Source organism: Oratosquilla oratoria, chromosome 3 (genome assembly GCF_046742065.1).
Source record: "Oratosquilla oratoria isolate Oo_2021 chromosome 3, ASM4674206v1, whole genome shotgun sequence".
Taxonomy (NCBI): domain Eukaryota; kingdom Metazoa; phylum Arthropoda; class Malacostraca; order Stomatopoda; family Squillidae; genus Oratosquilla; species Oratosquilla oratoria.
In genome coordinates, this window is record NC_134779.1 from 72224357 (window position 1) to 72251329 (window position 26973).

The window sequence follows — 26973 nt, forward strand, 5'->3', positions numbered from 1 at the left end:
CTAAAGGTAGGGTCTCGTTTCAACTGGGGAGCACATCGTATAACTTCAATATAGCTTTACCAAACATTGTGCCTTAGCAAAATGAATTATGGATGTCAAATTTATGAATTGGCATGTAAAACTTCATTAAAGAAGCTTGACATATTTTCATATTCCACAATATGGCTTTGCGGATCTGTTCGGAAGCCTATAGAACATCTCCAGTGGATAGCTTGTATGTGGACGCAGGAGTTCCTCCCCTCTATATTCGCAGGGAGGAATTAAGCCTTAGATATATATCTCGTGTCTTGACATCAAAACAGAATCCAAACTTCAAATATGTAAAGCAGCCGGTAGACAGAGCTCCAAGGAAAAGTACTCTGCCGAAACCTTTAGAAGTGAGATGTGAAGTTGGGACAGAGAAGGTAGGACTTGTTCCTAATACAATTGCTGAGATCACGCCTCCCAAATTCCCTCCTTGGAACCGATGCCCCACTGTAATATGTCCTCTTAAAAACAAGAAAAATAGAACTGCTGTAGAGCTAAAAAGTGAATTTTTAAAACATTTATCAGTACATGCTGATTCAAATTTTATTTATACAGATGGATCAAAATCCAAAGATGGTGTTGGTTGTGCTGTTGTATCTGATAGCACAGTTTTAAAGAGAAAGTTGCCTCATTTTAGCTCTGTTTTTACTGCTGAACTGCTGGCAGTCAGCAACGCCCTCAAATTTGTTTTTAATTCTGTTCCATATAATAGAACATCGTTATTTTCACAGACTCCATGAGCATTGTATCCTCTCTAAATACATTATTACCTTGTCACCTTTTAATCCAAGAAATAAGGACTGGTTGATTCTCATTAACAACAGAAAGAAAATAAAAGTAAAATTTTGCTGGGTGCCGTCCCAAGTGGGTATCACTGGAAATGAACAGGCCGATGCTGCAGCCAAAGCCGCCACTAGGCTCAACCATATAACAGACCAAAAGATCCCACATACAGACTTCAAACAAGTAATTCATCGTTATACAATGAAAAAGTGGCAAGAACAATGGACAAGGCTGGACTGTAGTTACAAGTTAAAAGAGATTCACCCCTTGGTGAACCCTTGGAAGAGTCCTCCTTTGGACAGAAGGTCAAGTATTGTTCTAACAAGATTGAGAATTGGCCATTCCTATATTACCAATAAATTTTTGATGGCAAGTGGAGCAGAAAGGCTGGCCCCCCAATGTCCCACTTGCCAAGTAGTTTTTACAATAAAACACATTTTAATTCAGTGCCCTGCATTCTCTAATAAGCGCAGGGCAAATTTTTTAACAAATTTATCTTTTAAACAAATTTTAGTGGAGGAAGCTCATGTGAAGAATGTTGTAAAGTTTTTGAAAGACATTGGTTTATTTTATGAAACTTAAGATTGTGCATATGAGTGCTTGTGAGTGTATGTTGTTGTGATGTGTTTTTGTGAATGTTTATTGTTTTTACCGTTTTACTTGAATTTTTATCTACATGAGATAAATATGCGCTGAATGGCCTACCGGCTCCGGCGCTTGGCCTTCGAGCCAAAAAAATTCATAACTCTAAATCTATTATTTTACCTTTTCTTAAGCCTAATAAAGATGGTTCAATTCCATCAAATTACTGTCCTATTGCCCTCACATGCTGCATGTGCAAAAATTTAGAAAAAATGGTCAATGCACGATTAGTCTGGTATCTTGAACAAAACCACATCATATCTGATATTCAATGTGGTTTCCGTTGCATGCACTCCACTGCTGATGCATTACTTCGAGTAGAATCTTCTATTTGTAAAGCCTTTGTCTCTATGCAACATCATATCAGTGTTTTCTTTGACTTAGAGAAAGCATATGATACCACATGGAAGCATAGTATTCTTAAGGCCGTACATGCTATTGCCATTCAAGGAAAAATGGCCTTTTTCATCAAGAGCTTTTTAGCAAATCGTGTTTTTAGAGTAAGAGTTAGGAACGTCATATCTGAAATAAGACAACAGGAAGAAGGTGTACCTCAGGGGTGTGTTCTCAGTGTCACTGTCTTTAGTTTAGCTATAAATGGGGTGACATCTGTGATTCCTCCTAATATACTTGCCACCCTTTTTGTAGATGACCTCTCCATTTCTTTTAGAGCTAGTAACATGGCAATAGCTGAAAGAAAACTACAACTCTGCATCAATAAAATAGTTTCATGGGCCGATAATAATGGTTTTAAATTTTCACCCAGCAAAACTGTCGTCATACATTTCTGCCGACTAAGAAGTCTGCACCCTGACCCTACTATTTGGTTAAAGGATGATCAGATTCCTTGTGTTGATGAAACCAGGTTTTTAGGACTTATTTTTGATAAGCATCTTTCTTGGGTACCCTACCTGAAAACCCTGAAGACATGATATCTAGAGACAATGCAAATTTTGAAAGTTTCATACCTCATGGGGCGCTGACCGCAGAACAATTTTACGGTTACATCACTCCCTTATTTTATCGAAACTATCATATGGATGCGAGTTTTACTCATCGACCACTTCACCCAGACTGAAAAGTTTAGATACAATACACCACAGTGGAGTTCGTTTGGCCACAGGTGCTTTCAAGTCTTCCCCAATACCAAGTTTATTAGTTGATGCAGGGGAAATGTCGTTAGATCTTATTCGCCAGACTTCATCTATTAGATACTGGGATTGCAGAGACTTCCCAACTCTCTCGCTTTTAGAACAGCTCAAGCAGATTTTAACAGCACCTGTTTCAACAATCACCCCAGACTTCCAAAGCCTTTTGGATACCGGATGAAAAGGATTTTAGAGGACATGAATCTTCCCAAGATTCCCATCCTTCCTTTTAAATATTCAGTTGTTCCCCCATGGAGACTGCCCACAGTGTCTTTCTGTAAATATTTTAACGATTGTAAGCATGATTTTAAGGATTATGAACTATGCAATGTCTTTTAGAACATTCTTTTAGTCACCAACCCTCCGTGTTTGTTTTTACTGATGGCTCCAAAACTAGCACTGACATTGGTTTTGGAATATTCTCAAATGATTTTAATCATAAGGGTACCTTGCTTGATACAACATCTAATTTCACTGCCGAACTGATGGGAATACTGTCCGCTGTGGAGATTGTATTCTCCATGAAAAGCAGAGCCAAATGTTTTACAATTTTTAGTGACTCAAAGAGTGTCTTGCAGTCTCTAGAACAATTCGACTCAAGGCACCTAATAGTTTTAAAGATCTTAGAATGGCTTTTTTTAATCGAGCGTCGAGGTAATGAAATAAAGTTCTGCTGGGTTCCAGCACATGTCGGAGTACCAGGGAATGAACAGGCCGATAAATTGGACAAGGAAGCCGCTCTCTCACCCTTACCTCACTTACGGCCTATACCTTATGAAGATTATATCCCTCTAATCAAAGCTGAGATCTCATCTCTTTGGCAGTTCCAATGGGATCTTGAGGCTGGTAACAAGATGAGAGAGATTACTGATACTATTCATCCTTGGTCTTATACATTACTGAACAGAAAACGGGAAGTAACCCTTTGCCGGTTGAGGATTGGTCACTCTAGATTGTCCCATGGCTTCCTTATGGAGGGCAGTCCTCCTCCATTTTGTAATGATTGCCTTGTTCCTATGACCATTAGACACATTATGGTGGAATGCCCCAGTTATGAAGAAGAAAGACAACAATATAAATTCTCAATGATCTTTAGATTTCAATCTTTTTTTATTTTATTTATTTTTTAAGCTTTTTACCACTTCCTTTTCTTAATCATAAATACTACGGCGTCAATGACCATTGATGTTGCGAAGCCAGATAAATCCCAATTATTCAATTCCTCGCGTATCCAGTGCCGGGAGCGACGGCGGTACTCACGACAGACGCGCCGGCAGAGGCAGTGGGCGCCGTCCTCCAGCAGGAGGTAAAGGGCGTCCTTACCCCGATGGCATTCTTCAGCAAACGGTTGAATGACGCCCAGCGCCACTACAGCGCTTTCGATCGAGAACTTCTCGCCATATACGAAGCGGTGCGTCACTTCAGCCATTTCCTGGAGGCCAGGACGTGTAGGGTGCTTACAGATCAAAAGCCCCTTAAGTATGCTATGGAGAGACCAGGGAACAAGCTAACGCCGAGGGCCAGACGCCACCTCGCATATATATCCGAATTCACCATGGATATCAGGCATATTCCGGGTACGGATAACACCGCGGCAGACGCACTGTCTCGTAGTGCCAACCTAATTACGCGTCCCGCAACGCTGGACTATGCTGCAATCGCGCAGGCCCAAACGGAAGATGAGGAGTTACGGGAAATGCAACGAGGAACCACGTCGCTCCGTCTAGTGCTGCAGCAGACCGAGAGACTGGCGACCCCGTTGTGGTGTGACATCTCCACGGGACACGCGCGCCCTTACATCCCGGAAGCATTCCGCCAAACTGTGTTCCGCTATTTCCATGATATAGCCCACCCCGGAATCCTCGCTACACAGCGCCTAATTAAGAAACGGGACGTGTGGCCAGGGATGAAGAGGGACCTCAATTCATGGGTGCGGACATGCATTCCGTGCCAGATAGCGAAGATCCATCGGCACACCAAGCTACCGCTGCATCAGATACCCCCACCAACCCAGAGGTTCCACACTGTGCACATCGACATTGTGGGACCCCTCCCCTCCTCCCGGGGGTACCGCTTCCTCCTCACCTGCGTTGACAGAGCAACTAGATGGATGCAGGCGATCCCCATGGTGGATAGTAACGCAGAGTGCACAGCGTTCCACTTCCTGCATGGTTAGGTGGCCACTCTGGGGGCCCCGCGCACGATCATCACGGACCAGGGCCCGCAGTGGGAATCGAAGGCGTGGACAGATCTCCTACTATTCCTTGGCACCAGCAGGCAGCGGACCACGGCCTGTCACCCTCAGGCCAACGGCATGGTGGAGCGTTTCCACAGGAGACTGAAGGAAGCCCTGCGCGCCCAACCTCACCCAACATCATGGGCGGACGCAGTTCCAATCGTTCTCTTGAACATCCGTTCCACCGTTAAGGAGGACCTCCAGCTCACGCAAGCGGAACTAGTCTACGGCGAAGATCTACGCCTACCCTCCCAATACACGCCTGCCCTTGACACGCACTCCGAGCTCGCGTTCATGCCTGCCCTTCGCCAAGCCATGAGGGCTTTCACACCTCAGCCGCCTAAGCCTCCTGCAGCATCCGCCACTTACCACCACCCCACGCTCATGTCGGCAGACAACGTGTTTCTCCGCGTCGATGCGCGTACTGATTCCTTGGCACCTAGGTACACTGGCCCCCACCAGGTACTCGCACGCGCGGCCAAGCACGTCACCCTTAAGATCGGTTCTCGCCACTCGACGGTATCATGGGATCGAGTGAAGCCCGCCCACGTCGACGCAAGTGCCCAAGCACCCCTTACAGTTACTACCCCTCCTCCTCCCAACCCTCCTCCTCCTCTCATGCCTCCCTCCCAGCCACACCATTCACATCGCCCTTCTAATACCCCTCCCCCTCCTTCTCACCCTCCTCCACTTCACTCTCCGCACGCAATCGTCATACACCCTTTCCCTGAACGGAACGAAACAGTAACCCCCCCCCCCTCCCCCGCGTCTTTCCAATACTCCTCCCCCCATCCTCTCCGTCCACCTCACGCAGTCCTCGTTCATCCCGGGTCAACCCAAGACGAAATGGGAAACCTCACTCCTCCGCGTTTCTCACCCCCTCCACCTCGTCCTTCAACCCCTCCTCCTCCTAACCCCGCTCCTCCCACCCCCTACTCTCACCAGGCAGAGCTGCCACCACAACACCCTCCGCAGCCGCTCCCTGCCATTCAGGACCTTCCGCGACCCCCGCCGCCCACACAGGATACACAAGAGTCTGGCACGCTCCCCGCGGCGCTCAGTCCCCACCAAGAACACTTCCACATACCCTCCGGGGAAGGGGTGTTCAACCCGGAGGGCACGGTCTTGCAGTCGGGCCGGGTGGTGCGTAGGCCCCAGCGGTACCAGGTCAATACTGTGTCTCCTTCCTCATGGGGGGCCGATACCTGGTACGGTGTCACAGGCACCCTCTTCCTTCCCATATGCGCGCCGCCCCCGTGCATTGTGTTTCCGGACACTCGTCCCGTCGTACATCACGATTCCCGCTCCCACTGACACCACCCACGGCCGCCTCCCCGCTTGGACATCACGAGTCCACGCTTCGCAGGGGAAGGAGGGTGAAATGTGGTGAACAGAGTTCCCCCACATGTGCTTCTACGCAGTATTTCGGCTTGTAATATCGCCGTTGCAGTAAGGGGCGAGACAATGAGTGTAAATGTGGGGCACAGACAGCTGGCCTTCGGCCTCATAGTACATATGTGTAGGTTAAGGAAATATTACGGCTGTACTACATGTATTTGTATCCGTAGGAAAGCACAATTCCGGGCTACGCACGGCAACCCTGCCTCAGCCAGAGGGGCGCTACTTTTCGGTACGCCCCGCGGGTACTTAAGGCGGGTGTGAGGTCAGGTCAAGGTCAGTATCCTTCTAAGGCTCGGCCGGCCCACTCGCGTGTGTATACCAGTGTCTTGCCAATAAAAGTGCGGAACCGAAACCGACTGTCAATCTTCCCCGGTGTCACTAGCCCAGTAACAGCACAGTTACACTAGTATAACAAAAAAATGTAGTGAGGCAAAAGATAAGAGACAAAGCTTGGAAAAAATGGAAAAAAGAAAATAAACTGGAAAGTGGCAAATATATATCAAACTAAGAAATGAATATGTGAAAATACGCAGGGAAGTAAAAAGAAATTATGAAAGACATAATAGATAAATGTAAAGATCAACCTAAATTATTCTACAGATATGTAAATGGTAAACTAAAACATAAACAGGAAATAGACAAAAATATCAAGGGAACATAGAATATACAGAGGATATAGACATGGCTGAAATTATGAACAAACGTTTCAAATCTGTATTCACAAAAGAAAACAAACACAATTGGGATGAAGGGGAGAAAGATCCACCCAATGAGAAATAATTGTGACACAGAAATGAGATAAAATAATTAACCTTGATGTCAGAAAATCACATGGCCCAGACGGAATTGCAAAGTGGATATTGGATGTATAGATGAACTAAGGGGGAGACAGGGAAGACCCAACAAACTATAGACCTGTCTCCCTTACAAGTACAATAGCTAAAATTTGTGAAATAGTCCTCAAAAGTGGATGGACTAAACAATATACTAAATCTGAAACAATTCAGTTTTAGACAAGGAAGATCATGTGCCACAAATCTGATATTTCTATTCCAAGTTGATAAATATAATGCAAGAAAGGAACGGATGGGCAGACTGTGCTTTCCTGTATTTACAAAAGGCATTTAATAATGTACCTCACAAAAAGCTATTAAGTAAATTCAAAAGAACAGGGGGTATGTATGGAAAATTATTGAAATGGATGGAAGATTTCTTGCATGGGAGAAAATGAGAATGATGCTCAAGGAAGAAATGATAAGTGGAGTCCCACAGGGTTCAGTATTGGCTCTGATAATGTTTGCTATATATGTAAATGACATGGATGAAGGTGTAGAATGTTACATGAACTTTTTTGCAGATGCAAAACTGCTAAAGAAAGTACGGGAAAAAAAATTGTGAATCACTAGAGAGAGACCTGGACAAGGTCTGAGAATGGAGTCAAAAATAGAAAGTGAACTTTAACATTAAGAAATGTAGTATAATGGAATTTGGGAAAAAAAAAAAAATCAGGACAGTATAAAATTGGTGCAAAGTAAAGAAAGTTGGTTCCAAAAAGGACCTAGGAGTAATTACCACCATAGGCATGTCCCTGGACAAGCACATAAACAAAATAGTTGGAGAAACCTACAATTTACTGAGATCAATAAAGGACCCTTTTAATTACTTGGATGAGGTAATGGTTAAAAAAGAAATACTAGTCAGTGGTAAGACCAAGATTGGAGTATGCTGCGACACTATGGACACCCAGTACAAAAATGAATATAAAGAAAATAGAAAGAATCCAAAGACCAACAACAAAGATGCCCCCAACAATTTCAAAATTGACATATGAACAAAGATTGTCAAAACTGGAACTACCAACCCTGGAACAAAGAAGAGAAAGCGGTAATCTATTGGCCATATACAAAATCATGAAAGGCATGGAAGTCCTTGACAGAGAAGACTTATTAAAGTGTGATAGAAGAAAAACAAGGGGACATGAAAAGAAACTCAAAAAGGATTGTTATAGAAGAGATCTTGGGAAAAAAAAAATCCAAACATAGTGGTGGATGTCTGGAACAAATTTGACATAACAATAGTGTATGCAAACACTATAAACTAGATATTGCAAGATACAAAGATGGGTCACTATGAGCATAGCTCCACTTCCTGTATAATACAACTAGATAAATACATTCAATCTCTTCCTCTCTTATGTTCCATGTTTCTGCCCTGTACAGTACAATCTCCTCTTAGCATCAATTCCCAAATGTCTATTTCTCATTACACATTTTAATCCCCCCAAGGCATTTACTTGCTTCTCTCAATCTATATTCTACCCCAACCTTCATTCCTACCTGTCCCACCACATTCACCCCACAAGTATCTATAACTATCCACTTCCTCAAGTCTCTCTCCTTTAATACTTCCAATTTCCTGCAATACTATCCCCTTGTATATCTCGTCACCTTATTTTTACCCACATTTATCTTCAACTTCATTCTTTTGCACATCTTCCCAAACTCTGTCACTAACTTCCTTAATCCCTCCTCTGATCCTGCCATAAGTTCAGTGTCATCAACAAACAACAACTGCCTTACCTCTCATTTTTCTCCATTTTTTTTAACCATCTTTAATCCCTTGCCTATTACCCTTGCATTTACCTCTCACACAATCCCATCCATGTATAAGTTGAACAGCCATGATGACATGACACATCTCTGGCAAAGTCCCACTTTTACCTCAAACCACTCTCTCCATTTCTAATTCTAAATTAGGGTCTAGTACTCTTGTAAAAACTCTTGACTGCTCCTAAAAGCTTTTTTTCCAATACCATATATCTGCAATACCTCCCATAATGCCTTCCTATCTACCCTATCATAAGCCTTTTCCAAATTCATAGAGGCCATAAAAACATCCTTATCTTTTCCTAAAGCTTTCACACATATCCGTCTTACCACAAAAATCTGATCCACATAACCCCTACCTGTCCTAAATCCACACTGTCCCTCACCATTTACTCCCTCCGTTCCTCTCCTAATCCTCTCAATCAAAACCCTCCCATAACCCTTCCCAACTACACTCAACAAGCTGATCCCTCTGAAACTACTACACTCACACTTATCCCCTTTTCCCTTGTAAAGCAGACCCCTCTGCCCTGTGAGCAGGTTGCTATCCTGGAGGGGCTTGTGCATAGTGATGAAGGTATGGGCTATGGCAACGGGGAGAGTTTTCCTCCCTGGCAGATTCAATCATGCTGCACAGACCATACTGGAACTATCAGACCAAGACTCACAGACTGAAGTGTAAATAACTGGTAAACGACCCCCACCCCTCTTTCATTTGATGGCTCGTTTATCCCTACCCATCTTAGTTACTGCACTCTTTCTTCTCTTTCTGAACAGGCTATTATCTTGGGGTAGGTTCTCTGAAAAACTCCAGATTGCCTTCCCTGAGAAGCACCCTCGACTTTCTCTTGCACCTTCTTAAGGTAGTTCTAAGTTCCCGGTTTCTATCTGACCTGTGTGCTGGTAGCTGACCGAGTTGGTGGGGGCTCACCTGGCGACAGGTGCCACCGGCGAGGGCTCGCAAGGTTCGGTGGTCAGTGGATGCGCATGGGAAGGAGGCCTCCTAAGCTTGATACCGTTCTCCCTTCCAGTACAGGTAAAAGGGTGGCTATGCCAGCCTCATACTATACGAGACAAAACTACAGAGGACAAACAGGTTGTCAAAGCCAAAAAACTCGACGCCGAGGACATTTACCTGTTAATAGCCATTTCTGGACCCTTTTCTGGCTCTACAGGGACTTTCCTTAAGTGACTGGAGCACCAGGCACCTGCAGTATCTCTTTCCAAGCACTTCAAACCTCATGTTGCTTATGGTGTGGCCCTACAACTTACCGAAAGTGCTTTTTAAGTAATAGGCTATACCATAAAACTTTGATTCCATCCAATTATGGATGGATCATCCTCCCAGGTCTTGGAGGCCCCTCCTCCTCCAAAACCCATTGACCAGGAGGGAACCGATGCTGACCCTTCCGCCGTTTCAAATCCCGATTTGGATAATTCTCACTCTTTGTGTCCTTCAAAGGAGACTATAACTCCTAATAAAGAACAGCATTATGATTCCACTAGTAAAAATAATGTGGTAAAAGTTACGACTGAATTGGGTTCTCCCTCCTCCAGAGCTTTGGAAATCAAGACTGTGAAAAACTTGTCTGTGGTCCATATCCTCCGGCTTCCTAAGTCCTGTAACTATGAGACTCTTACGAAGTACTTTGGTTGCTATGGTAAAATTACAGAAATCCATATCATGTTGAACCTGGAAATTCTTGGGAAGCCTGGCTGTCATATACTAGCCACAATGCTGCTCTGAAAGCTAGTAGCGATATTCCAAATTTGAAGGTTTGTGGAGCAGGCATCACTGGGGCTTTATGTGCCAGTGCCCCTAATGCCCTAGATGTTTATGTACCTTCTTTGTATGCTCCTTCTGAGAAGGAAAACGGCTTAAATACTTCCCACAAGGAGAGACTACCGAGTCCTCCAATGTGGTTGGTGGCCACTGCCCGGGAAGAAAACTATAATTACTATAAGTTCTGTAAATATCTGCAGAGGAAAGTTGGTGGAATTTGTAGTGGTGATATCACCAGATTTGGCAAGAACAAAGTTCTAATACATGCAAAGTCCAAAACTCAGTCTTATATGCTGAGTCACTTAAAAGCTAAGATAAGAGGGAGGGTGGAGGGGTGTGGAGTGTATTCAGGGATGGAATGGGTGGGAATGATTTTATGCCTTTTTCTTTTTAGCTACCCCCCTTGTAAGGGGGAAAAAGCCTTGGTATATGTATGTATGTACTTAAAAGCTGAAAGTGATGAGATGCTGAAGGAAATTAAGCTACACATAGACTTCAGCTATGGTAGAGGTGTCATATATGACAAAGACCTATACGATCTTGAAGAGGAAGAGATTCTGGACATGTGCTCTGATGACATCTTCCATATCCGGAAACTATGGGGCATCAAAATGATTGTACTAATCTTTACTAGCCCTGACCTGCCTACACATATCATAATTGAAAATGAAAGGATTACTGTGCGCCCTTTTAAGCGAAAGCCATTACAATGTTTCAAATGTCTTAAATTTGGCCATACGTCGACTGCTTGCAGTGGAGAGCAACTGTGTGCTATATGCTCCTACCCCATTCATGGTGAATGCACATCACCACCCAAGTGTGTGAATTGCGGCCAGGGTCACCAGGCCCGTGACAGGACTTATCAGTCCTATAAGGATGAAGAAGCAGCAATCCAAAAATCCAAAGCAGAGCATATCAGTATCCAATACGCAAAGAAGCTTCTAGGCTAAACTAGAACATATGCCCAGGTTACAAAGAGACGAGCTACTGTCTCTAAGGCGCCTCAGCCTATCGCTTCACACGGTAGAACCCATGAGGTAACAGATACCCGCCTGAAACAGGCTTCGACCGTTGCTGAGGTAGCACCTCCCAGCTCTCCCATCCCTCCTTCTCAGGAGTTAACTCAGGCATCATCTGTGCCCGTTATTGAGGGTTCAGAGGACACTCCCTCACTAGTGAATGTGCATTCGCAAGAAGATGCACGGCCAGCAAAGGGTGTTATGGCGGAGAGATCCCCAACACGTGGTAAGAAAAGGGGAGGAACATCCCCTACCCCTCCCTCTCCTACCCTGAGCATCCCTACCTCAAACAAATATAAGGTGCTACTGGTCCTCAAAAAACTAATACATCCACACCAAACGCATCAAAGAAGATCAAGATTGAGAGCCACAATCCTGGCCGTATTAACTCCTCTCAGGGCAATTCAAAGGATGAGAGATCTAGAGGTGGAAAGCCTCCAGCCGGAATTGCTGGCAAGTCTACCATCTCTAGACAAAACACTGATCAGGCAGAAAAGAAAAAGTCTCTTAACCCCTTCCATACGGTGCCGCACACGTAGGCGTCATGAGGTGCAAGTGGATTCGCGACGCTGCCATATCAGCGTCTTGATTATATTTATTGTAGTCGCCCCTGTGTTTTTACATTCTCCCAAATGTGCCCTGAATCCCATTCTCTGTGGTTTTCAAAATTCGCGGGTGAAAGAGAGAACAATCGATATAAGCGGCGACTATATTTTATGATAAGAATATTATTACGTGACGTCATACGGCTGGCATTGGCTGCTGCCCGCGAGATTTAAGTCCCGTACTGAAGTGGTTAAAGTCAGAAGTGGAAAGCTCCCTAAATAAAAATGTCCATCATACAATGGAACTGCCGAGGTCTCAACAGTAGCTCTGAACACATCCAAACACTGTTTAGAGACTACAACACCATGATTTTGTGCCTTCAAGAAACAAAACTAGGAGATACAAGTTATAATCCTGGACTCAATTATAATTTTCATAGATCACCCCCTATTACTGAGGAGAGGGCACAGGGTGGCACTGCTTTCATAATTCACAAGTCTATTAGATTTTCTACAATCCAGCTCAATACAGACAATCAAGCCTGTGCTGTACAGATCTTGAGAGAAAGATCATTTTGTGCTCCCTTTATTTAGACCTTAAACTTGAAGACCACCTTTTTGACGGCCTTAGGCGAAATAGACAGCTGGATGTCTCAGATATCCAAGACTTAGTGAACCAGCTCCCTCCACTATTTATTTTAATGGGTGACTTCAATGCCTAACACACCTTATGGGGTGACATACACTGTGATAGATGGGGTTACATCATTGAGCAGCTACTTGATGCCAATAATGATTTAGTGCTGCTGAACGATGGCTCTCCCACCCGATATGATATATTTCATAACACCACCTCAGCAATCGACTTAAGGGGACCGGCTGGTCAAGAATCGATGAAAATTGGGGAAAAAATGAAAAACTGGGAAAACATTTCTACATCTATGTATGGCAATCGACAATCTGTATGTGGAATATTTAATAAAAATACGCCTTATTTTCATAGTTATGGCAAATAAACCCCCAACTCGACCCCATCTCGGCCCTATGATACGTATTGGTCAGTACAATATATATATTATTGCAATAAATAACAATAATTTGTAATGATTGAGTGCTATTGCTAGTGACTTCTGGCAACTCTGTCTCTGTACCAGAGATTATATATAGACCCCAGCATGGAGGAATGGAACAAGAAGGAGCTACAAGAATGTTTGCACGGTCTGAGTCTCTAGGATTCCGATACGTCAATTTTGTTGGAGATGGGGATTCCAGCGCCTACAATGCAGTTTGTGCACTGAACAATGACCGTGGCCCCTACGAAAACATCAAGGTCAACAAATTGGAATGTATCAATCATGTATAGAAGAGGATGGGGACAAGACTGAGGAAGCTGCGTGATGAGGAATGAGTGGAGACTGTGATGAAGAGAGCTCAAAAGACCAAGTTTGCTGGGGCATCAAGACTGCAGTTTGTGTGCCAAGCAACAATTCTGGATCACAATTTTGGGTATGAGCAGGCAAGTTTATTGAAAGCCCTGAAATTAGGCTCTGCATCCCTTGACCACTCCCTAACGATGCAGGAAGATCAAAGACAGTTGATGAGTCTGAGGAAGAAGAAACCCAAAACTGCGAAAAAAAACAAAGAAAAGTGTAAAAGAATATGCTCCTGGAACATTCGACTGAAAACCTGGCAACAATGAGTAGTGATGGCAACTATGACACCCTAATATAATAACCTGCCTAAAATGCAGGTGGGGACCAGGAGCCAGAAGACAGAAGATTATATGACTGGATATCAACATGTATGACTGAATATGAATAAATCTTATTCTAAATATTATCAACATTCAAGCCTAAAATACTAAATAAGGAAATGCCACAATATTCCTTATTTATATTAGTATGTAGGGGTTCAAAGTTAGTGAAAACTTTGACGGCCTGTATCTCAAAACCTAAGTTTTATACCTTCAAATCTTCTACTCCTCCATAACAACTTAATCAATTTCAATGAAAATTCACACATAATATGTCTAAATCTGCCTGATTGATGAAATAGAATGTTTTTTTTAATATCTGAAAGGGTTAATTTTTGACAAAAAAAAATTCCTTATTTGGGTGGGAAAAAATATAAAAATTAAAATTCCACAAACTAATTACTTTAACTAAAATTTCTCTCTATTAATTTGAAGGTCTGGATGAGGTTCTTCCACCATATTAGTTTCATTCATGTAGAGCAATTATTATAGGAGTAGCCATTTCAAAATTATCAATTTTTTTGAAAGGGAGGTGGGGGGGGGGGGCAAAACATGAAAGGGTGGCAGATAAGTTTTTTTGGGTTCGGAAATATGTATATGGTGTCCCTAACTCCTGGCATAAATTTCTGTGCAATAACCCAATTAATAAAGATTTTCATCTTTTGATCAGAGACTCCCCTTAACTATAAGCACAGCATCCCTCTGGTTGGAGTACAATTGGGCTGTTGATAGAGATCTGCATGGCAGTGACCACTGGCCAATACTACTTCAATATGTTAAAAGTATCCCATCACCCTGCCTGCCAAAATGGAAGATCAAGGAGGCTGGTTGGAAAGAGTTCACTAAATCATCAGTTATCAATGAATCGCACACCAATTTTTTATCCCCTGTTGCTGCTTATGCCCACCTTTCACAGACCATCATAGATTCTGCGCAACAAACCATCCCCAAAACTGCTGGCCTACCCAGGCACCCTGTAGTCCCTTGGTGGAATAAACAGTGTGAGGTTGCTAGGAAAATAACCAGGACATGCCTTCGTAGATTGCTCAGGTCACTGTGTGAGGCAAACCGACTTGCTTATTCTAGAGCCCGTGCGAGACAGAAGAAAATATTTAAAGAAGTCAAGCGTGAATCCTGGAAGAAATATGTTTCGGAATTAACCATCGTTACCCCTACGAGTCAGATTTGGAATAAAATCCGTAAATTACAAGGTAAATTTGTACCGACTGCCTTGCCCATTTTAGAATCTAACGGTACTCAGGTTTGTGACCCGAAGAGGGTTGCTGACATCTTGGGTGCCCACTTCGCTAGTGTTTCAAGTGCAGCTAATTATGCTCCTGAATTTAAAATACATCGTGACTCGGCAACAGTTCTCCCTCCGCCTTCAAACAATACAGAGTCCTTTAATCTACCTTTCACCTTCGATGAAATGAAACATGCTTTATCAAGCTCAGCCCTCACTTCCCCTGGCGATGATGACATTAGATACGAGATGATTGCCAACCTTCCCCAGTGTTCACAGCTGTTCCTGCTTATGGTATATAACGGTCTATGGACCACACACTTTTCACCTAATACCTGGGATCTGTCGATACTAAACCCCTATCATAAGCCAGGGAAAAACCCAGAACTTCCAGGAAGCTATAGACCTATTGCCCTCACTAGCTGTCTTTGTAAACGCTTTGAGAGAATGGTTAATAACAGACTTGTCTGGTAGCTAGAATCCAGAGAGTTACTGTCAAACAGGCAGTTTGGATTCCAGAAGAATTGCAGCACACTTGACCCTTTGCTAATACTCTCAAGAGAAATCCAAAATGCCTTAGCTAGAAGACATCAAACTATTGGTGTGTTCTTTGATTTAGAGAAGGCCCATGACACAACCTGGCGGGGTGGCATCTTGAAACAGCTAGCATCATGGGGCATTGGAGGCCACATGTTTGCATTTGTACAGAACTTCTTACCAAACCGACGACTAAAAGTCCAAGTTGGATCTGTATTTTCATCATCTTATCTGAAGGAAGAGGGGGTCCCCCAGGGTAGCGTGTTAAGTGTTACGCTATTTGCAGTGGCCATTAATAGCCTCATGGACCAAATACCACCGACAGTTCAGGGTACCCTATTTGTTGATGACCATGCTATTTACTGTAGTGCCCAAACAGCCCTTGAAGCTGGTTGAAAAATACAAGCTATGATAAATGCAGTCACTAAATGGGCTGACAGGAGAGGTTTCAAGTTCTCACCTCAAAAAACTAAGGCCATCAGATTTACAAGGTGTAGGAAGCGAGAAGAGATACCAACTCTCTTTTTGAAGGGAGTCACCCTCCCATATGAGAGTGAGGTGAAGTTCCTTGGTGTGATTTTTGACGGCTCACATTCGTTTCCCATGTTAACGACTTATGTGTTTGAGTACGACAGTCCACCAACATTCTGAAAGTTGTCTCATATTGGGGAGCTGATGGTACTATATTTTTAAGGCTATATAAAACTCTCTGCCTCAGCAAAATTGATTATGCTTGCCAGATATATGGCTCTGCTGCTAGAACCACCCTTGAAAAATTAGATGTTGTGCACAATCTGGGTTTGAGAATCTGTACGGGTGCCTATCGTACCTCCCCTGTGGACAGCCTATATGTGGACTCAGGTGTACCACCTCTTTCCTTACGCAGAGAGGAGCTGGGACTACGATATTTGGCCAAATGTTTGACATCAAAGGATAACTCCAACTTTAAATTTGTTATGAACCCTGATGAGTGAGGAAAATGGAGGAGAAGTAAGGAAGGATGAAGTGAAGGCAGTTGTTAAGATGATGAAAGTAGGTAAGGCACCTGGTCTGGATGGATGCCATGCAGAATGTCTAAAAAAAAGGAGGTACAGTGATGGTTGACTGGCTGATGAGGTTATTTAATGTTTGCTGGAGAGAGGGTAGAGTGCCGGAGGACTGGAGGAGTGCCTGTATAGTTCCTCTTTACAAGGGAAAAGGGGACAAGTGTGAATGTAGTAGTTTCAGAGGGATTAGCTTGTTAAGTGTAGTTCGGAAGGCTTATGGGAGGATCTTGATTGAGAGGATTAGGAGAGGAACAGAGGGAATAATTGGTGAGGAACAGTGTGGATTTAGGACGGGTAGAGGTTGTGTAGATCACATCTTTGTGGTAAGACAGATATGTGAGAAAGCTATAGGAGAGGGGAAGGATGTTTTTTGGGCTTTTATGGATCTGGAAAAGGCTTACGATAGGGTAGACAGAAAGGCACTGTGGGAGGTTATGCAGATATACAGGATAGGAGGAAAGCTTCTAGGAGCTGTCAAGAGTTTTTATGAGAGTAGTAGAGCTTTCTTTTTGGCTACCCCCCTTGTAAGGGGGAAAAAGCCTTGGTATATGGTATATATAGTAGAGCTTGTGTCAGGATTAGAAATAGAAAGAGTGGTTCAAGGTAAAGGTGGGACTTCGTCAAGGATGCGTTATGTCGCCCTGGCTGTTCAACTTATACATGGATGGGGTAGTACGAGAGGTAAATGCAAGGGTAGTGGGTCAGGGATTGGAGATGATTAAAGAAAATGGAGAAAAGTGGGAGGTGATCCAGCTGTTGTTTGCGGACGACACTGCGCTTGTGGCAGGATCGGAGCAGGGATTGAGGAAGTTGGTGACAGAGTTTGGGAGAATATGTGATAGAAGAAAGCAAAAGATAAATGTGGGTAAAAGTAAGGTTATGAGATGTACAAGGGGTGAAAGTGGCAGTAGACTGGAAGTGAGCATTAAGGGAGAGCGACTGGAGGAAGTGGATAGCTTTAGATACTTGGGTGCAAATGTGGCAGAAAAGGTGGAGTGAAGGTGGAGGTAGAATGTAGATTGAGAGAAGTGAGTAAATGACTTGGTGGATTGAAGAGTGTAATGAGGAATAGACATTTGGGGATGGATGCTAAGAGGAGACTGTATGAAGGAGTGATTGTGCCAACAGCACCGTATGGGGGCAGAAACATGGAACATAAGAGAGGAAGAGAGGAGTTTGAATGTGTTTGAGATGAAGTGTCTGAGAAGTATGATGGGGGTTACTAGGCTGGATAGAGTGAGAAATGAGGAGGTGAGGAGGAGAACAGGGGTGGAAAGGGAGTTGGGAGATAGGGTTGATGAAAGAGTAATAGGATGGTTTGGACACATGGAAAGAATGAGTGAAGAAAGGCTAGTAAAAGAGGTATGGAAGGCAGATGTGGAGGGAGTGAACATGAGGGGACGTCCTAGGATGAGGTGGATGGATGGGGTGAAGGGGGCTTTGGGGAAGAGGGGAATGTCTGTTGAGGAAGGATGGGAGAGGACAGAAGACATGGGTGAATGGAGAATGGTTGTATATGGATGATGTTGTGATGCATGAGGTGGAATGGGTGGGGGGATGGGGGGTGAGGTAGTATGTGTGAGCAAAATTTGAGGCAGCCCGAAGGGATTTCTCCCCATCTTCTCTTTTTATGCAATGGTGGGACGGAGAGGCGGGGTCGCCAATTTAATGAAGCGGCCTTGCTGTGGATGTGATGTGTCTTGCAACACTGCTTCTGATCCAGGGCAATGGACAAGGTGCAGGGATGACCCGTCATCCAGGAAGTGCTAAGAAAAGAGGGAGGGTGGAGGGATGTGGAGTGTATTTAGGGATGGAATGGGTGGAAATGATTTTATGCGTTTTCCTTTTTGGCTACCTCCCTTGTAAGGGGGAAAAAGCCTTGGTATATGTATGTATGTATGTATGAACCCTTACGACATCTCTCCAAATAGGCCCTGTGTCCCTAAGCCACTGGAGGTTCGATTGGAGAAGGAATCTAGAGAGATCGGTCTCTATGACTCTACTATAGCCAAATTAGGCCCAACAAAGTATCCTCCTTGGTGTAAACCCCCTGTGCAGATTTGCATTTGTACCGGTGGTAAACAACACCACGACCCTCAGGCTGTCAAGGTGCAATTCTTAGACCACTCCTCTAAACACAACACCTCTATCTCTGTCTATACCGATGGCTCTAAGTCTAAGCGAAGTGTAGGCTCTGCTGCAGTTTTTGACGGAAAAATTATTAAACATAAATTACCCTCTCTTTGCTCAAATTTCACTGCAGAAGCTTATGCAATACTCCTGGCAGTGAAAGAGATCTACTACAGTTGCTCAAACGAGTACAGTTTAATTATTTATACAGATTCCAACAGTGTTTTAGCTTCTCTTCGGCAACTTTTGCCCACTCACCCACTGGTGCAAGAAGTGCAAGATTGGCTGGTCCTCCTGCACTCACAAAAACGTACATGGGGAATGAAACAGCAGAGAAAGCTTCAAAGTCGCCAGTAGCTGATCTACAGCCGACTACTGCCATCCATATACCCCATGGCAACCTTAACGAGATTATACACACTCGTATACAAAATAAGTGGCAGCATAGATGGAGCACCTTAACTGATATCTTGAAGCTAAAAAAGATCCATCCCTTCATAAAGAAATGGGAATCATCCAATTGCCCAAATAGAAGGAACAGCATCATCTTGACCAGATTGCGAATTGGACATACACATCTGACACACAGTTTTTTAATGACAGGTGGCGATGAGTGGCAGGTACCATTCTGCCGTACATGTTAGGCTCACATTACTATACAGCACTTTTTAACAGAGTGCATATGTTTTCATCGTGAATGACGAGCATGTTCAATCACAGGCAAATCCATGACGGACTTGCTTGATGATAACTGTGAAGTAGCCCGAGTGGTCAGATTTTTAAAGCTTATCAAGTTTTATCACCTATTATAACTCACTGTAATTTTCAATTTTATTATTATTATCTTTTTAACCCCTTCCATACGGTGCCGCACACGTAGGCGTCATGGGGAGCGAGTGTATTCGCGAGGCTGCCATATCGGCGTGTTGATTATATTTATTGTAGTCGCCCCTCCATAATGACATTCTTTCTAATTCTTTTGTAATCGCATTTTCTATGGTTATCAAAATTCACGGGTGAAGAGAGAACGATCGATATAAGCGGTGACTATATTTTATGATGCGAGTATTATTACGACACGTCGTACGGCTGGCATTGGCTGCTGCCACCGAGATCTAAGTCCATGACGCCTACGTGTGCGGCACCGTATGGAAGGGGTTAATTAAATCACTGAACTTTTAAGCTTTCATCCGCCTTTTAGTTTTCATAGCACTGAATAGCCCTTGATGCTCCAGTGCTTGGCTTTTGAGCCTAAAACTCATAAACCAATCAACCAACCAACATTGTAAAGCAGAACTATACAGGCACTCTGGTCCTCCAGCACTCTACCCTCTTTAATACAAACATTAAACAACCTCACCAAGTCCACCATCACTGTACCTCCCTTTTTTTAGACACTTTACATGACACCCATCTATCCCAGCTGCCTTACCTGCCCTAATAATTCTAATAACTCCTTTCACCTCATCTTTCCTTATTTCTCCTCAATTTTCCTCATTCATCACTGTACATCCAAAACTCTTCCTTTTCTTTTCCTGGGTACCAGTATATAGTCCATTAAAGCCCTATCTACCACTCTTCCATCCACCACCCTCTCCCATATGTATTCATGCTTGACTTTCTTCCTAAACACTGTGTTTGCTATCATCAACTCTTTTTCTAGCCATATCTCCACCATCAACTCTCCACTACTATTTTTTCATGGCACTCCACACTTCCCAATCACTCCATATATTGGTTTGTCCCCTACCCTAGCATTGAGGTCTCTCAATACCTCTACATTGACATTTCTCCCTAAAGCCTCTATGCACTCATTTAAATCTATCCAAAACATCTCCCTTTCCTCTACATTCTTCTCACTACCAGGCCCATATGCACTTACAAAGACCCACATCTCCCTTCCCAGTTTCACCTTCATCCACATTAACCTTAAAGAAACCTTGTTCCACTCCACCACACTCTTACCTATTTCTTTACTTACTAGTATAGCCATCCCTTCTCTCTCTCATCCTCTCTTCACTTCTGACACCCTCCCAACTATACTCTCAAACACAAACTTGCCCCTCCCTTTCAACTTTGTTTCACCCAATGCCAACACATCCATCTTTCTTTTCAAAATCATACTGCCTATCTCTTCCTTTTCAATCTCATCTGTACCACATCCACACACATTAAAGGACCCAAACCTTAGGATTCTGGGTGGACAACTCCTCCTAGACCCTCTTATGCCTTTGCTTTTTTTAGGAATGTCTCCTTTGGGGCTATAGAGAGTAGGGTGCCTAGTCCTATCTCCATCTCATTTTTATCGCCTTCTATGACTCAAGTGGAAACACTCAGTACCAGTTTTCTTTTTCCCCTACCACAGGGTTCAGAGAAAAATTAAATGTATATTCAGAGAAGTGGTAGAGGACAGTAATAAAAGTGGGGGGATAGCATAATGGAGGGACAGTCACAGTTTAATAAAGTAGGTACGGGCACAAAATTAAAAAAAAAAAAAATTGCCCCTTAACTTATTGTTGCATATGAAAATCAACTTTATTAGAAACAAAATGCTTTTTAAATTTTTGAAATAGCTTGAAAAATAAAGGAGATACGATTTTTTTTTTTTTTTTTTTTAGCCCGCATTTTTGGCTTGACTTTACCATAACAAAATGTTAGAATTAAGGGTGGTAATTTGTAAAGATTCTGGTAAAGAAATATACATTAACTCTAAACCACTGGTCCAATTTTATTGAAATTCGGTAAACTTGGGTTTTAAGGATCAACAAATCACATGAGCATGTCAAAAACAATGTGAGATATCTCCATCATACCATATTTGCCTTTTCATGGCAACCATGAAGTTGTCAATTTTCTGATTATCATCAATAAAATCCAAACCACTGGCCCAATTGACATGCAACTTAGCATGTAGAGGTTTTATGGGCCAATATATCACCTGAGCATGTCAACAGCATTGCGGGACCTTCTTCTTATACCATTCTTACTAACCTATCATGTTGCCATGGCAACTGTTGTCAATTAAGAAATAACCGATGAAATCCAAACCGCTGGCCCAATTGACATGCAACTTGGCATGTGAAGGTTTTATGGGTCAACAAATCACCTTGCAGGGCCTTCTTCTTATACCATTCCTACTAACACTTATCATGTTGCCTTGGCAACTGTTGTCAATTTAGAAATAATCTATAAAATCCAAACCGCTGGCCCAATTGTCATGCAACTTGGCATGTGAAGGTTTTATGGGTTAACAAATCACCTGAGCATGTCATTAACATTGCAGGACCTACTACTTATACCATTCTTACTAACAGCTATCATGTTGCCATGATAACTGTTGTCAATTTAGAAATAATCAATAAAATCCAAACCGCTGGCCCAATTGACATGCAACTTGGCATGTGAAGGTTTTATGGGTCAATAAATCACCTGAGCATGTCATTAACATTGCAGGACCTTCTTCTTGTACCATTCTTACTAACACCTATCATGTTGCTATGGCAACAGTTGTCAATTTAGAAATAATAAAATCCAAACTGCTGGCCCAATTGACATGCAACTTGGTATGTGAAGATTTTATGGGTCAATAAATCACCTGAGCATGTCATTAACATTACAGGACCTTCTTCTTATACCATTCTTACTAACACCTATCATGTTGCCATGGCAACTGTTGTCAATTTAGAAATAACCTATAAAATCCAAACTGCTGGCCCAATTGACATGCAACTTGGCATGTGAAGGTTTTATCATAAAGCCCGATTCTTCAAAAGCAAACAAATATTCACCGATTCAAACGCAAATTTGGTTATCAACCTCGGCAAATTAGTTTTCTGAGTAAAAATATTAAGGTAAGGCACCAATAAAATATTATTTTGATGTAAGAAAATTATTTTTTAATTTATTTTCTCCTGGTTATGAGCAGCTTAAGATCGTTGTGCATTATACACTTGGTGATTTGTTGACCCAAAAACCATCACATGTCCAGTTGCATGTCAATTGGGCCAGTGGTTTGGATTTTATTGATTATTTCTATATTGACAACAGTTGCCATGGCAAGATGATAGGTGTTACTAAGGATGGTATAAGAAGAAGGTCCTGCAATGTTAATGACATGCTCAGGTGATTTATTTACCCATAAAATTTATGGGTCAATAAATCACCTGAGCATTAATATTGCAGGACCTCCTTCTTATACCATTCTTACTAACACCTATCATGTTGTCATGGCAACTGTTGTCAATTTAGAAATAATCAATAAAATTCAAACCACGGGCCCAATTGACATGCAACTTGGTTGATTGATTGATTTGTGGAATTTTTGTCTTGAAGGCCAAACGGCGGAGCCGGTAGGCCATTCGGCGCACATGCAACTTGGCATGTGAAGATTTTTGGGTAAAAAAATCACCAAGTGTATATTACCCAATGATACTGAGCTGCTCATATACGAGAGAAAATAGGTTAAAAAACAACATTCTTACATTAAAATATGATGTTATTGATGTCTTACCTTAATATTTTTACTCGAAAAACTAATTTGCCATGGTTAACCAAATTTGCATTTGAATCGGTGAATATTTATTTGCTTTTGAAGAATCGGGCATACATTTGCACAATAACAAGATAATTTGAATATCCTACGCATACGCTCAAACTAAGCCAAACAAAATCCAATGGGTCGCAAAATTATGGCGACGTAAACAGTACCAGCGCGATCGTAGTGCCGCGCTTGTTTTCGCGCGTACCTAAATAAAGTAACAATTTCTCTATGAACACAGATTTCTTCTATCACAGACAAAATTATGTGTGGTTCTGATTTGTAAAGGTGTCCCATATAGACCCTAAAGTATCAGCTGCATGCTACTGAGCAGCTTTTAACCTCACAATAACATCCAGCCAATACCACAGCTGGAGAAATGTAAATTTTAACATTTATATCCGGTAGCTGAATTAAAGCCAATTAATGGTACATCAGGGTTTAAAGTTAAAGGTAGCCCACTAATGGTTACCCAAAATCATGGAGGACTAGCCAAAAATGGGCAAAATCTAAAGGTACTAGTCTGTGTGGCTGGCCAAAATATTGCTTTAATGTTGTACCAGAGCAGGCTGCTGTAATGCAGCTAGCAAACAGCTGAATATCTTGCTCTTTATTAACATTCTAATGCATGCATGCAGCAGGTGAGCACCAGCTACTTTGAATGTATGTACATATATAATGTGATGTACATAACATAATCAACATGATTATGTGTATAATGATTATGTGTACTTTAAGTGTACGTGTGCACCACCATTGTAGACATCACCTAGTATGTAATTCTATGGTCACCATATAGACTTACAGCATGGGATTACATGTGTCTGATTGAGCGCACTCGAGATGGTTTTGATATCACTTAGGTGTACAATACAACTTATGCTTCCAGGCCACCACATGTGTATGTTCTCTGTTGATTATTATGAGGGAGATGGGTGGTAGGCATGTGCTTGGTGAGCAAATAAACAAAACAGTAAACAAGGTATTATTATCACTAACTTTGTAATACCAGTAGGTGCCTGGTCCAGAGGCGGGGATAATGATCAGACCATAGGTTTAAGAATAAGTGAATCCCAAGTTCAGGTATGTTTTTTCAATCATTGGATTGGTTGCTTGGAAATAAGAAAGAAGATATAACACCAATTTGAACTTCATTGATTGTGACTGTGTTTCTGTGATTCCCATAGTCATGTGTAAGTGAACAAAATAGCTCTTTATTTTAAACAAGTCCAAGTCATTTGATTTAGACCCCAAGACAATTTAACATGGCCTGTCACAATACAGTCACAATATATGTGATGTGATGATGATGATGATAATATAACAGTAAATGGAAACATTGTCATACAATTAAAAAATACGATGGACTAGTCAAAATTGTAACAGACTTGCCAAAATGGAATCTAACTAGTCTACTTGGTTAGTTAAAAAAAGTTAAGCATGACCCTGTACATGCATCTCATATGTCAAATAACATTAAGGTATTTACCTGTCTGCATCCCATGTTGAAATAATATTCAGTGGGTAACTTAATTTAGATTTTTCACTGAGTATCTGAGGATCAGCTGCAATCAAAACTCGAACATATTCCTCATCTGCTTCTTCTTGTATGAGCCAGTTATGTGCTTTAAGTCCATATTCTAGCCACTCATTGTACAAAACAAGTAAAAATAGAAAAACACCAGCAAGATGCAACTTTGTTACCCTGAAAAAAGAAAATAGATAAATAAATAAATAAATAAAAAATTGATAAATATTCAGGACACACAATTATTAAAGTCTTCATAATCCCAAAATAAGAGAAAGCAATGGTAAGATTACATGGAAGAGAGAGAAGAGGAACTTTAGAGGTCTTTACTATAATTCCATTTCCATCCATACCCCCCAGGGCCCAGTACTTACAAAGGATTACAAAGGCAAAGCATGCCGACAGGAGACCTTTTGATCCATATCTAGGTCGGATGAAAAAAAAAAAAAAAAAAAAAAAAAAAATCATATTAATAATAAATTAAAACTATAACAATGTAGTAGGGGGGCTTGCATGTTGCAAGGAAGGACTGAGCTGTGCCAGCCAGGTCCAACCATGCTGGAGAGGTCGATCCTGAGCTTCCAGACTAAAACTGTGCCAAACAGACAGATATAAGTTGACGACCCCAGCCTGATCTTGATTATGAACTGGACTATTCTCTGGATTTGATGTCCTCACCCCATGACAGTTGTCAGAGAGTGAGATACCAGGAGTAATGAATAGATAGGGGACCCCCACCCTCATTACCCAGTGAACTCCCCTATCACTTTCCTTCTTAATCGCTACCCTACTATCCTTTTCTCAACTTTTTCTTTTACTACTCAAGAGATTCTGACAGCTAAAGGTTTCCCTGAAACCCTACCAGAAACCAGCTGGGTGATGGGATATACCGCGAGGTCCCTACTCATTGTGAGGGGCAAAACCCCTGGTAGAGGAGGGGCAGAGGGGCTACCCTTGACTGCTGACTCTCTATCCATCTTCCAGTGCACACAGGGAGTAGCAACGCCGGCTCCATACTCTATGGAACAAAACTAAAGGACAAATCAGGTTGTGAAAGCTTATACTTGTGACTGAGACCCCCTGTTTGCAAATAGTTGTATTCTGGATCCTTCTGACTCTGCAGAGACTACTTCTTTCATTGCTTGAGGCATCAAGCAACTGCAGTATCGTCTTCTATGTACATTAACTCAAAAATTTCTAATATATGGTGACGCCCAAGAGATATAAACTTGACAATGGCGACTCCACTACCTGCAATTACAGCAGACCCTAAACTCTTACCTCCTCCCATTCCTCCTGATCCTCCCCCTAATCACCCTTCCAAAGTACTAACGAACACTCCCACAAATTTGACCCTTTCAAATAAACTCTCCTCTGACCCAGTTGACGACCCACACTAGGCAAAGGAAAATATTGATAACAAAGACCCTGGAGCGAATATGGATAAAGATCCAAATGAAAAGGCAGTTTCCACTATTACCGCCAAACCAACAATGATCACACTAGAACCATTTGAATTGCCAAGCTTTAAAGGCAATGAAAAGACTTTACATATTGAGATTCTAACTTTAAACATGAATTATGAAAACATTTCACAAAAATTCTGTGAATCTAGATATATAAAAGAAATTAAGCTACGGCTGTCAGACACTTCCAATTATTGGCATGTGTGGATAGTATATTCTTCCCACAATGAGGCAAAGAGGGCCTATTCAGAAAATATTTCAAAAGATATCAAATGCTCCTTGGTCAATAAGGTACCACCTAATTTAGATGTATATTACCCTACAGTGCATAATAAAAGCTCACAACATGCAAACATCTCAAGAACACCTAAGCCAGCTACCCCTCCACCCTGTGAGCAGGTTGCTGTCCTGGAGGGGCTTGTGCATAGTGATGAAGGTATGGGCTATGGCAACGGGGAAAGTTTTCTTCCCTGGCAGATTCAATCATGCTGTACAGACCATACCAGAGCTGTCAGACCAAGACTCACAGACTGAAGTGTAAGT

The 26973-nt window shown here is 42.4% G+C and overlaps 1 protein-coding gene across 6 annotated transcripts in view; it reads right to left on the bottom strand.

The window, feature by feature from the left end:
- Positions 1–26973, bottom strand: part of Mppe (Metallophosphoesterase) — a 284426-nt gene that overhangs the window by 193594 nt on the left and 63859 nt on the right. For all 6 annotated transcript variants that reach the window (XM_076182536.1, XM_076182551.1, XM_076182557.1 and 3 more), the window contains exon 2: positions 24926–25141. In XM_076182536.1, the coding sequence (XP_076038651.1) occupies positions 24926–25141 (216 nt within the window). The remainder of the gene's footprint in view (positions 1–24925; positions 25142–26973) is intronic.